Source organism: Sitodiplosis mosellana, unplaced genomic scaffold (genome assembly GCF_009176505.1).
Source record: "Sitodiplosis mosellana isolate CC-2019 unplaced genomic scaffold, AAFC_SMos_1.0 Smas_scaffold_2, whole genome shotgun sequence".
In the NCBI taxonomy this organism is placed as follows: domain Eukaryota; kingdom Metazoa; phylum Arthropoda; class Insecta; order Diptera; family Cecidomyiidae; genus Sitodiplosis; species Sitodiplosis mosellana.
This window is the reverse complement of record NW_022595245.1, coordinates 7,110,592-7,124,513: the sequence shown is the minus strand read 5'-3', so window position 1 is coordinate 7,124,513 and position 13,922 is coordinate 7,110,592. Positions and strand designations below refer to the sequence as shown.

The 13,922-nt window shown below is 35.9% G+C and overlaps 1 protein-coding gene across 8 annotated transcripts in view; it reads right to left on the bottom strand.

The window, feature by feature from the left end:
• Positions 1–960: 960 nt before the first annotated feature.
• Positions 961–13,922, bottom strand: part of LOC129565201 (tyrosine-protein kinase Btk29A) — a 55,236-nt gene continuing 42,274 nt past the window's right edge. For all 8 annotated transcript variants that reach the window (XM_055439781.1, XM_055439784.1, XM_055439783.1 and 5 more), the window contains 10 exons: positions 6,849–7,000; positions 5,455–5,577; positions 4,335–4,415; positions 4,103–4,233; positions 3,872–4,000; positions 3,423–3,788; positions 3,139–3,307; positions 2,776–3,013; positions 2,526–2,659; positions 961–2,356 (listed from right to left, as the gene is read on the bottom strand). In XM_055439781.1, the coding sequence (XP_055295756.1) occupies positions 2,258–2,356; positions 2,526–2,659; positions 2,776–3,013; positions 3,139–3,307; positions 3,423–3,788; positions 3,872–4,000; positions 4,103–4,233; positions 4,335–4,415; positions 5,455–5,577; positions 6,849–7,000 (1,622 nt within the window). In that variant the 3' untranslated portion in view covers positions 961–2,257. The remainder of the gene's footprint in view (positions 2,357–2,525; positions 2,660–2,775; positions 3,014–3,138; positions 3,308–3,422; positions 3,789–3,871; positions 4,001–4,102; positions 4,234–4,334; positions 4,416–5,454; positions 5,578–6,848; positions 7,001–13,922) is intronic.

Genomic DNA, 13,922 nt, shown 5'->3' with positions numbered 1-13,922 from the left:
ACGCAATGAATATGTTTTAATTCGCAAAGATATTTGTTGTTCGCATAGCATTTTTTCGTATATGTCTATTTCGTAAATATGTTTACTGATTTTAAAAAGAAATCCAAATAGAAGACAAAAACCACATTTTTCTGCCACAGAAAACAAAACCATACATAATAATATATATCGCTTGTTGTGAATTCTAAGATATTTTGAAATATATATATATATATATTTAGAAACTTCGAGTATTGTCTTCTGGACAAGACATAAATTCAATATTTTTTCAAATATAATTGCTCTATTTTCAAAAGCAAACGACAGAGAAAAGTAAGAGTACACAAACAAAAAATGATTGTGCAGATAGAATTGATTGAGACACTTTGGGACAGACGTGCGCGACGGAGGTGCTTTTTCGTTGGTTCCCTTAATTGGTTTTAATAGAATATTCAAAGCCCCGGTCGAAAAATTCGAGCTCGCGCACGTCTGCTTTTTTTCTTTTTTTTTTGGTTTATTTCATGAAAAGCGGACGTCTTTTTTCAACATGGTTCGGTTGGTTAGGTGACGGCGTTTATTTTGTTTTTCTTTTTTTAAATATTCTTTTTCTTTCGGTGAATTACGATTATGAAGCCTTAATAAAACAGTTTCTGAAGATGCCTCAATCGATTCCTGTTAAGACAGTGCTTTCAAATGAAAATATTCCTTTTTCTCAATTGAGTGTATTTAAAATTTAAATAAAGCAAAGCATACAACTTATTATAAATAAACGACTGAAATTTAAACGAAAAAAATTCAACTTTAGAGTTCATTGTTCAAGAATTTAAATTTAAAAAAAAAAATACAAAAAACTGGAATTGTCCAATCATTCATTCAATATACTATGTAATCAAAGCAAAATCGGTGGGGAGACGAACCAATTCAAGTTGAATAAAAGGGGGAAAACTGAAATTCCAAAAAAATGAAAACAAACGCAACGAATTTAATGAATTTTTCTGTTCATTTAATCAATATTGTATTACATGAATTATCATACGTAAGTAAATCATACAGAATTCAGGCTGAAAAGGATTCGAATTCAATCTTAAAATATTAAATCACATTATTTATTTTGTTAATAAATCAATTCAGCATTTGCATTGTTTTTTTTTTAATTTTCGGTTAGTTTGTTGGCTTCTTAATTTCAAAAAAAGTTGTGTTGAATTTGCATCATTTTTTCCAAATTTGATCTTAGATTTTTCTCTTGTTCTTCTTTTTCTTGTTGTGTATATGATTAAAACGCTAGTAGAATAATATGTTCATGGTTAATATCTAAATTGGGTTAGCATTTTATGTGTGTTACGATGAACGGCTGCTGGTTTTAATTTGAAATTTCGGCTTCGCTCAAGTGCTTCTATTCGCTTAAATTATATATTTCCATTAACTATGCATGACTTTTAAATTTGGCTTGCTTGAGTTGCACCGATTTGCCATTTATTTCTAATTCGCTATTATCTAAACTAAAAAAAAAAGAACATTTCTACTTTAAAATGGGGCTAGGCATGGATTCACTTGTTTTGTTTTGGAACACTCCTTGCCAATGAAAAGCGCAATCGAATTTGACAGGAAAAATATGTTTTCACTACAAAATATCCTTTGAATATTTTCGTTTTTTGAATATTTTATTTTAGTTGTTTGTCAATGTAAAAATGGTGGTAAAAAATTGGAGTCGATGATTAAAAAAATTCACTACAAAAACGCCATAAATTTGTCACTGTTTGTTTGTTTTTGTTTTGTAGTTTCCAAAGAAATTATTCACAACAAGATTATCGTCTTTTAATGGAAAGTTCTCGTGTCAAAAAAACTGGAAGAAAAGTTTGTAGTTTGATATTTCGCAATCATTTTTCATATTTTTACATCAAAAATCATTTCCTGTTTTCATCATTATTTTTTTGTTTGTTTTTAATTCCAAAGAAACAAATTCCGTTTGTCCGCAAATATCGATATAGTTTTATGCAATAAATCGTCTCGAATATCTAAATGTTTTTGTTTTTGTTTATCAAAGCACACGTTTACTATAGTATAATACAATTTTTTGTTCTTTTTTCTGATATTTTCATTGATACCACAATTTGATTATCTAGTATTGATTATGAAGTTGTGTTTTTTGTCTCTTTTTTTTCCATACTAATTGTTATTGTTTTATTCCGCCATTCTAATGGCGATTCATCATTTCCTCATTTCGTTCTCTTTTCAGCGGACTATGCGATCGTTCTTCTTACAACGGTTTCAGTTCGTCCTAGTCCGTGAGCCCTTGAGCAACCAGTGCTAGTTGATCCTTCAAATTGCGGAAGCTTGGTCGATCTTCAGGATGATGTGCCCAGCACTTCTTCATCACCTAGGAGAGAAAAAAATCATTCGGATTAGATTCAGTGAATTTTTCATATGGTAGAAGTGGCTTTTTAGGAGAATCGGCGAATATAAGTTCACTGTTGTCATCTCTTGAGTTATGTGCAACGCACATTGTACACTTCAAGTGGAAAATTTGCATCCAAAAAAAAACTTACCTCATAGATTTCTTTAGCGCAAGCTTTTGGACGCTCCAAAATGATGCCACGTTGCACGCGTTCGACCACCTCAGTATTCTTGAGTCGACCGTATGGCATTTTTCCGCATGTGAACACCTCCCACATCAAAACACCTACATTAAAAGAGTGAGAATGTTTTAGTTTCGGTCCATTTTTGGGAAACATTCGATTTCAATTTTTCAAGAAAAATTATTTCTAAAGGATGAAAAATCCATTTTCTCACACTTACCGTATGCCCAAACATCACTCTTCGACGAGAATCGTGTGTAGTTCAAAACTTCTGGTGGTGCCCATTTGATTGGAAACTTGGTTCCGCCGCTGCTTGTATATTGATCATCAAGAACATAACGAGCCAGCCCAAAATCGGCCACCTTTACTGTGTTTTCTGAACCGACTAAACAATTTCTGGCTGCTAAATCACGATGGATATAGTTGTGTCGCTCCAAGTATGACATTCCTTTGCAGACCTAATGAAAAATGGAAAATTCGTTAGATTTGATTCTTTTGAAAATGAAATCTTACTTTGAAATAAAAAAGGTAAATCATCCTGAATAAATAAGCCAGAATGTGATGTAAAAGCTAGCGTCTGTACCTGTATGCACATATCCAACAAAAGTCCCATATTGCCAATCAACGACGTCTCATGCCGTCTGAGGTAATTTAGGAGAGATCCATGTTTCATGTATTCCGTTACGATGTAAATTGGTCGATGTTTTGAGCAAACACCATATAGCTGCACTAGATTCGGATGCTGTAGCTTACTGTAAAAGGTAAACGAAGGAAAATGATGTTAGCAAATGAATCGTTTTCCATTTATAATGCAACTCAAAGTAATTGAATTAGCAAAAAAAATCGTCATTTCATTTGAAAACTTACGTCATCACTTTGGCTTCCTCAATAAAATCATCTTCGGACATGGTACCGCCTTTCATCATTTTAACGGCAGTATCGATGGAACCGCGCCACTTGCCACGCCGTACAACACCGAATTGGCCGGAGCCAAGCTCCTCCAGTAGCATTAATTCAGATGGATGAATTTCCCATTTGTCATGCGACAGACCGGCTGTCGGTGGTACTGGCCGATCACAGGGCGATGACTTCAAGCGACATGCCAATCCACCGGAATTGTGACGATGATAATTTATCAAATCGGGTATGGTTTCGCAACAGTGCTTTTCTGACAAGTAATACTCATTTCTGCTATTTTGTTTAATGTGATAATGTTTGACATGTGATTGAGGGCTGGAGGAGAGAGACAAAAAACAAACATCGATTATATTACATTCGAATGCAAAATATGCCGCCTTGTGGAATAGCAAACTTACACTTTGGTATGAAGTGACAGGGTGTATAGACCTTTTGTCGACGATTTTCTTACAACGAAACAACCTTCTTTATCACCTTGTTTGAGTAACGATTCGGCACGCTGACGCGACATATCACCTACATACCATCTGCAATGCGACGATTCAACAAAATATTAATATCAAAACATTTTGAATGGAGAAAACACACATAAGAAATACATTGAGTCGAAACAGAAATAGAACACTTACTCGTATTTATCTAAGCCGAGTGTTTCTTTTGGTTTCACATAATTGCTGGGTATATATCCAATGTTGCCGTGTTGATCTTTAACCTTCCACCAATGCTCTTGGGAATCGTCGATGATTTCATATTCGGCGTTCTATAAACAAACACACAAAAGTCATTTAAATAACGTGATGCAGCAGCAGTTGACGAAATACCAACAGAAAAAAAGACAAGAAACGAAAGAAAAAAACGTACCTTTTCTAATGACAGATCACCGCCTTCGATGGCTTTGAATGGATACAAAGCAACAACGATTCGTACATGCTGTGCAGAGTCCTGAAAATGAATCAATCATTTTATTTTACCGTTAGTCACAAATACTGTTTCTGAATGGAAAATGAGTGTGAGTGTGTATGGTTTGAAATGCGCTCTAATTAAACCAATTCGATTTGCATTAAGATTGGTATATTGATAGTGAGGCCCGAAGTTGAAATACCTATTTAACAGATCATCATTAATCAATTTTTACCTTCAACGTCAAACAATTGTACACATTACATCAGACAGACCGTTTTCATTGATTCGAAAAGCCCAAACACTTGACGTCAAAATCGAAATGAAAGAGAAAAAATAAATTGGAAAAGTTTTCGCTTTGCTTTGGTCCAAGTTGAAGGTAAGCGATTCGAATTACATCATTAAGAAGTGCTTAGTAACCGAAACCGAATACAATCCCATATATTAATCAAGTTGAATGACATGTTCTATGATCGATTCGACGAGAAACCAATACTCGTGGTATTGATTTGAATCAATAAAAAATAATAAAAAGAACTTCGGTTCGTCCGATTCCATTGATTGCCCAGAGTGTGTAACAAGTGTTCAAAGATTGGTAATAAAGATAAGGCAAAAAAGTTTGTTTGACGAAAATAAACCGTATTTGATCACTTTTAGTGGCATCGAGAGCCAATACCAAATGAATCAATATTGATTTTTCTTCTGTTTGTGATGTGATTTAAAGTCGGATGCAATACTGAACTCAGAATCGGTTGAAATATACTGATGGGAACGTTTATCGATATTGCTATCGAATGAATATCACAGTAATTTTTCATAACATTTTTTTTTCATGATTGAGTAAAAGAAATCCCTTGGGCATATCCGTTCAATCCCCACAAAATCAACTGTTCATATTTTGTTGCGCCATCGAAATGTTTTTTTTGCTCTCTCTCTCTCTCTCTCTCTCTCTCGGATCATAAAAGAGTCAAGATAACATCTTATGGATGAGACAAGAACTTAGTAGATGAAACAAAAAAACTTCAACTTTTCCGTCATTTATGAACGAAAAAAAGGAGAAGATGGTTCAAGGAGAACAAACCTTTGACTTTGAGTTTGGCGTTCCTGGAGTTGCTGTACCGCCTGGCATATTTGATGATTCACTGATACCACCGTGGTTACCACTTCCGTTTGTGATGGGCGTTTTGAATGTTGTTACGGATGACTGCATAATGGTCAAATACAATGCATTCCAAAACGAAGACCAAATACAACAACAACACACCAAAAATGTGCATGAGTGCGCGCGCATACCGAGGAGCCGAGCGGACAATCGAAAAGAAGAAACATATTAGATTAATTATGGGGTGTACATTAAATGAAAATGCATAAAACAAAACAAAAAAACACACAAAATTATGAACAGTAGATGCAGGTACGACACACAAAAAAAGAAACAATGAGACCGAGAGCGAGGCCGATTCTCATCATCAATAAAGACGTAAATTAAACGATGTTGGTGAACAACGACGATGAAGACGACGCAGATCATATATATACGATATATTAAACTGAAATATGTAACATTTTTTTCTTTCTCTCTCCAAAATTCCTTCTTAAACGCCTTCGCCGATCAAACGAACGAAGAAAAATTGGCCAACAGAACGATTGCTTTGGGTTGAAGTTCTTTGTTTTATTGAGTAAGCATATTCTTTTTACTGAGCAAACGTTTACTTTATATATAAATAGAAGAGATCGAGCGCAGTCGAAATAAAAATGGTGAATGAAAATGGTTCGGCAAAAGGTTGGAATATAAATTAATAAAAGAACCTGTGTGTACGATTCACTCCGGACAAATAAAATACACAGACCCACAAAAACAAACGATATTTAGAAGCAAGAGAGAGATAGAGAGGGAAAAAAACGTGAGATAGTCCTCTATGTGATCGCATTTAATGTGTCGTGTCGTTATTTGCTTGCCGCTGCTGCTGTGCTATTTTCTCTCACTCTCTTAGCCCGGGAGGAGACGAGCGACGAGAAACGAAAATCGAAATGGAACGAAAGAATAACAACAAACCAATGTTCCTTTTGACGCGACCGATTCGTTAATAAATTATGCGAGAATTTTGTTATTTATTGAAGTTTGAGGTGGACGTATGAAAATATTCCCATACCAGATTCGAAATCAGTTTGTTAACATCGATGCACAATTTTGGTTCTCATTTTTTTTTCTCTGTATCTTTTTCGGTTTTTTTTTTGGCATTGATCGTCGTTCTTATTCAACAATTTTTAACACGAGAAAACAAACGAAAACACACGACGCAACAATAGAATTCGAAAGGACTTAGAGAGACAGACAAAGAAGAGGCAGTTTTTGGCGATTTGTTTCTACCTGCGAACGAAAGTCAACTGCGTTTTCATTTAGTGTGTTCATTGCAAATTGCGACCCAACTGTTCAAATAAAACGTAAAAAAGGCAAGAAAATAGCATACATACCGTCTGTTGCGGCGATAAAATGGTTGTCAAACTTCCAGCCAAACTGGCTGTTGTTGCACTCTTCTGTAATTGCTGATGTATAAATTGTCCCGGCGAAGTCGAGTTTGGACTTATACTTCGCGTTGAACTTTGCGCTGGAGAATTTCCTGTTCCTGATGCGAAAAAAAGAGAGAAAAAGAATAATTTCAATTAGTAAGGAATGCTGGTGGATGGAATGAACGCACACAAATCATTTTTTAATCTCATGTAACAATCAAAAATTAGTATTCATATTGCGCATTGGGAATCATCACAATGGAATTTCATACACGATCGAAAATACTCGATGCATCGGAAGTAGCTGTAGATCGATGTTATCTGTTGATCTTAAGTTACGATCACATATATTGAATAAATTAAGAATATAAATGGATAACTGGAAACACACAGTGAGAGAGAGAGAGAGAGAATGAGGCGAACCAACGCGGATCGTGATCCTCAATAAACACAGTTCGCTTGATGAGTAATAGGATGTGCGATTGATCTTTGAGTATAGCCGCCGGCAGTCGCTTTCAAAAATACATAAACAATCAAAACTGCGTGAGTTTCCTTTGAACAGAGGAACAAAAAACAACACATCAACATGAAGATAAAGCGAATGTCATTGTCGGCTCGGCTTATCGCAGATTTCCGCTTAAAAACACACATCATTTTGACCAAAATGGCTGTGAAAATGCAGACCACCGACGAATGAACGGCTTTAATCGGCTTTAAATACTATTCACTCGCAATTGTAATCATTTTGTTCGGCGAATTCAAGTGACAAATCGATTCAAACCAGTCAAGGAGAGAGAGAGAGAGAGATTTTGTAAAAGACAAAAGACTGTTTTGCCATGCGTCCATTGTTTTCGATGGCCCGATTTCAATCGCTTGCATTACACATGTAAATTTTCGATTTAAACGCAGCGAGCGAGAGAGGGAGAGAGAGAGAGAAACGGTCGGAAAAAGGTTGACTAATTCGAATACGTATCGCTTTGAAACTTAATGCGTCGGAACAAAATGACCGTTCAATACATCGGCCTCAAAATGACCACAAAGAAACGGTGAACAATTTAATTGTCCATGTAAAAGTCGACATGAATTATCGAAATGAGTGTCAGGCATTTGATATTGTTGGTGTGAGAAAAAACCACACCACGCATTTTTTTCTCGTTGTTTCTCATTTTCGAAAAGCGAGCAAACTGAAAAATGAGTGTGAAGGGAACCGACGCCCGATGATACGCCATAATTAGCACACGTCATATTTTCTCCGTGAATGCGTTTATTAAGCGAAGAAATTAACCGTAGCCCAAAGTGGTTTTATTCACCCAAAAGAGATTCACTCAACCAGCACTCACACCAATAAATGTATCAAACAAATTATGGAAATAGTTTTTCTTTACGATGTGAGCCAGTGTTGTTGGCCGCTGAGTCGACGACTGATACAGATCTTAATCAGTTTTTAACGCATATTTATGTTCTGCTTAATGTCCGCTAATACATCATAAATATAATAATAATATCGCAGCCCATTTGAGGTTGCAACCCAAGTGAGATTATTTTTTTTTTTGCTTTTTTTCGGCCTTGCCACACCAAAAAATCCGCACAACCAAAAGAGAGCGAGAAAACAAGTCCATGCAAAGAGAACGAAAAGTGTTTCGAGCGAAAAGAATGAGTTCGAAGGAAAAGACACCGAGTTTTGATTAACCTACCCAATTAAAGAATGCAATGGAATAAAAATGTTGCTAAACGAAAACGAGGCAAAAGAACGTGCAAACGTATGGGAGCAAGAGCAGTCGAAAAAAAATCACACAGCCAGCTAATCACCGCTTCATACAATTTGGTCTTGAAATCATGCCTTTTTTGCCATTCGCCTTGCCTTGTGTCTTTGGCAAATAATCAGTTGGAAACTTAACACATGAGTGCATTCACAAATGACCACGTCAAACAATCGTTAATACGCGCTGGCGAAACGATAACGAGTGTGATCACTTTTTGGTGTGTATTTGTTCCAATTTTTAATTTGTTTTTCCCTCCAAAATAGCCTTCAAACCGTTTGAATCAAACGATTCCAATTTCTTTGCATTCAATTCGAGTGCACAATGTTTGTTATACACTGTTTAATGATGTATAATTTGATGAAATTGGCAAGGCATGAGGCAGCTCGAATAGCAGCGTCAGTGCATTCATGTAATTGTGTGCAACTCCCATTTTGTCATTAATTTCACCATAAATCACAGGTAGCAATCTTCAAGCAGCAATAAATACGAAGAAAAATCATCATAAAACATTTAGAAAAGTTGACTAGGTGATTCACTGTATCGGTGTCGAATAACAATTCAATTAACATTTTCTCCGAATCCCGTACACGATCGTAAAAAAAGCAAATCTAGCACGAATTACATTCTTATCGTCGGATATAAATCGATTCCGCTTAAATGCCACAAATTACAAATCTTCTTTTCTCTCTCTCTCTCTCCGTTGTTGTACTTATCCGTGGAGAAAGCATCAACGTTTTTTTTTCTGTTCGTACAAAATGATCGAAATACAAATAAAATACAGAGAATCAAGAGTCAAACCGAAATACATACAGAGAGACAAAGAGAGAAACAAGAAAAATGTACGGCACATTAAATTGTTGCAGGCAACAATAACAGCAGCCGCAGCCACAGCATTGAAACAGAAAATACGGAAAATAAATTAAAGCCATAAAACGAAGAAAGATACCAAAATCGAATGTATTAATAATAACGACATGAAAATACGATTCATCTGGATCACGTTCATTCTCATAATTCGATCGTAAAAACGTACAACGATTATTTTGTTAGTCTCACTGTCTGTCGCTCTTAAATCTGGACAGAGAGCGAGAGATGGAGCAACTAAAATGACCGAAACGAGTGAATAAAAGAGAGAAAATTATTATTTTATCGTAATCATTCCGTGTATTTTTTTTTCCTCGTTCAGTCAGTCAATTTCGTGGATACATATATATATATATGTGCAGTAGCGAGATGACTGAGACAAAGTCGAGTGATAAGTGTGTCGATTTTTTTGAGTGCCACAATGGTCATCAACACAGCACATCGCTCACCGCTGAGACTTTGTATTGGATACTAGAGTCGGGTTGTAAACGACTATTTTTGTTTCGTTATCTTGTGTTTCGTGTCCAAATGCATCATATGATTTTTATTGGTTCAACAGTGTCGAGTCATCGTCATTAAAATTCAAATGCGCGCACTATGATCCGCGGTACATTTTAAGCGAAGAAAAAGACGTCGCTTTTTGACTTCGTGGTGAGCCTTTTAATGGAAATCACCCGTATGTCATAAGAGGGAACAAAGATATAAATAGAAAGAGAAAAAAAACAATGACACTGCCGGTTATTGTATTTTCAAAGGTAGTTTGAACACGTAAAATCAACGTCATAAACCGAAACAAAGTTGAAGAGAGAAAAAGAAACGCATTATCAAGATTATCCTCGCTTTATTTCAATCCCTTGATATTTGTTCACTTGTTGAACACGATTAATTTCATTGGGTTGGTATGAATGACATCGAAGATAACACATATTATTCAACACATGTTGTAAAATGACCGAAACATTAATTATATCGCACTGTTTGCATCTAACGTTGATTTCGACGAAGCCGATATGAGAGCTGACGAGGAAAAGTGACAGGTCCAAGAGATTAGTGATTATTTAATTGGAATCGTATCCAATGATTAACATTTTTAACAGCAATTCCTATGTGATTTGCTTGAAATTCCAAAATCTCTTTATCTCTTTCTCCATCGCACATCCACATATCCCGAGAATTGCGCATTTTTTGCTCTCCCTGTGGTGAGAGAATCGCCTATGCGAATTGAATTTTAAATTACATATATTGACAACGAAAACATATGTTTCCATTCAAAGTGGCCACCTGCTAATAGCATGATAACATTACAAACTCATAAATACTGCAGGTGCAAAGCTTCGGCACAAGTTGCTTTGCATGAGCAAGCCATCCACATATCAACCGGCTAATTGATTGAATCGAACCAAAAACTGTAGAATTTAATCTTATTTGTATAGATTACAAATCATGTGTGTAATTAAGAGGCATGGAATGATAGGTTTTTTCTTAAATGCCAAAAACGCGTTCAACGTAGTAATTAATTAACGCGGCGCAATCAAAATGGACATTGTGTGTGTGATGGTGCGGAATGGTTTTTGTTTTTTTTTCTCTACACGGGTTGATTGGTTTGAGCGGTGTGTGTGTGTGTGTATGTTTCTTTTTATTCACCTGTAAATCTAGATCGACTACGGAAACCATTAAATCAATTGCATATTTCTACCTGTTTTAGCGAGAAAGAAACCCAATCAAAATTATTGCATTAAATTAATTCTAATTCCAAATACATGCAATTTTTCCTTTTAAATTGGCCACAATTGAGAGTGGATTTTCATTAAAATCTGAATGTTTTCTGTATCAACAAATTACACATTTTAACGATGTTTGGCTGCTATTTTCGAAATTCCGCATTCAGATAATGCATGCGTTCAACTTTTGGTCGTGGATAATTGAATGGTGATCAATAAATAAAATGCGACCGAATGCGACCGAATGCGAGCACTGCAACAATTGTACACACACTGAAAATGACCACTTGATTTACTTGAAAAAATGGTTTGCAGACACGTTGTCGCTTTGAGTCATTGCCGCGTCCAAGTGGCGATACAATCAAAGCCAAATACGTCGCAATCGATTTTACAAACGACACATCATAACGAGCGAAAAAACCAGTACTTCACACAAAAAACAACAACAACAAATCTAGTTTAATTTGTTGCTTGCTCGATATATTTCGCTAAATTTTTATCGAAAAAAACCGGATCGCATTCATTTCGAACGAGAAACAAAAAGAGCAACCGAGATGTGCACGATAAGAGCATCCACTTGACGATAAAGTATATATGTGCCAGTGCTTTGTGTGCAGCAGCTGAAATGAAAAGTGCCGGCATTTAAAGCGATATTCGCGTCAAATGTGGCCACGGCGCGTGATGATCTCATTAAATATGGATATTTATGAATTTGTTCTTGATTTGTAATTGAAACTGTTGTGCAAACAAGCATTGCTTGCGTTGATTTTTTTTCGCTCATTTGGTTGAAAAATCCAGTTGTTGAGCTTATATTAGACAAAAGATGCAGCACAGTAGATATGCAAACAAGAAAGTGTTTTTTTTTCTGCTGTTCAACGTTTGTTTTACAAATTTCCCATGCAATAACAGCAACAACACACAAAAATGCCACACAGGCAGAAGAGAAGGCACGGTATAATAACATTCAACAGTGTTTTTGAGCGATTGAAGCAAAAAAAACAACGATTTCATTGTAGAAATGTACAATGGCATTTTTTTCTGACTTTGATTAAACGTTGAAAGTGTTAGTGCTTTTTTCACACTCATTTGGAGCGTTGGCTTTTTGTTTGAGCGGGCGTTCGAGTGAGAGCAAGAAAAAAACGAACTCACATACACACATAGATTGTGACGAACTGAATGAACGCATTGTTATACTATTTAAATTGTGCTGTGACTCGTTCAAAGTTTGTTCGAATTTTGGTGTGTATCAGGTGAGCATTTAATGTAACATTCAAAGCGTAGAGCAAGAAAAAAGAAAGCTTATTCAACAATTTATGCTCGAGATAAAAAAAAATTGGAACGGGTACAAATTAAAATGGCAAATTTTCCATATTAAGCAACAAAATTATAGACGAGATGCAAAAAAAAGTGATACGTCCCCTTAGCCAGCTAAAGCACCACCAGCATGCACTTTATCACCGTAATTTATCATAAAGAGTATTTTCTGCTGCCGTTATACATTCGTTTGTGTTTTTTTTTCTCTTCTGCACTTAATTGTCATTCGCTCAGAATGTGTAGTAACACAAAGAGAAAATTGTGTTGCTGTTGATGTTATGCCAGAGAAGAAGAAAGAAGAAGAAGAAGAAGAAGAAGGAAAATTCTGCGACGAGCCTTACTCCACATTTAAATGGCAATTATATTTTTATGGTTTTGCACAATGGCTCTGCATATTGTTGCTTTCTTTCCCAACCGCAAGCTCATCAATAAAAACACACGTACACTTTTTCCACGGTTTTGTCATTTTGGCAAGCATTTTTACCACTGATTGCGGTTTCAATAAAAATTTATTCAAACTTTCATGAGATACACACCAAAGCCAGAAAAGTCGAGCGAATGCAGAAAAAAACGCACACACACACACACACACACACACTCTGATTCAGTCGCCGCCGTTTTTCATCGTTGAACAAGGTATTTGCAATCATCATTTATTCCACGTGAACGCAAAACTCACTCATTCGATGCGCAAATAAAAGAGAGACGCAAGAGAAAAAAAACAACAACGCAACAACATCATGAATAGAGAATTCACACAATTACAATCGGAGGCGGAATTCTGTCAATTAACGCACAGTGAATGGTGTACATGAATCGGTCAAAGTGAATGATTTTGACGGTAAATAAAGCCGTAGTCGCTTTTGAATTGAACAACTATCAAATGTCCACTATTCTACTGGATTTGTTGGCAACTTATTACGTTCCATGCACACACCGTTTTTTGGAGGCTTTTTTTTCTATTTCGTCCAAATGACATTGATTCAACGGCAATTATCAAAGACGAAATATTGTGTCTATGTTGCACAGTATGCTGGGGTGTATGTGTGCAAAAACAATGTGTTTGCTGCACAAACGAATTGTCCAACGGAGCAGACACTCTAGTTGATCGAATAATTGGATATTTCAGAATATGTACACGTTCATTCACTCGGTGATGGTCCATTTGTGCCGTCAGTTGAATTGAATTCACTTTAGGCACATCGCACTGTGGTTCAGTTTAACCTCTTGTTTTTTTTTCTGTTTTGTTCAATTCCATGCATTTACACTTGAGTATTTCAAACGTTGTTTTTTTCGTCTCTCTCCATCTCACTCTTACTTCATGTTGTTCTTGTGTTGCCATTCGAATCGGTCGCATTTGTGGCAAGTGTACGCTG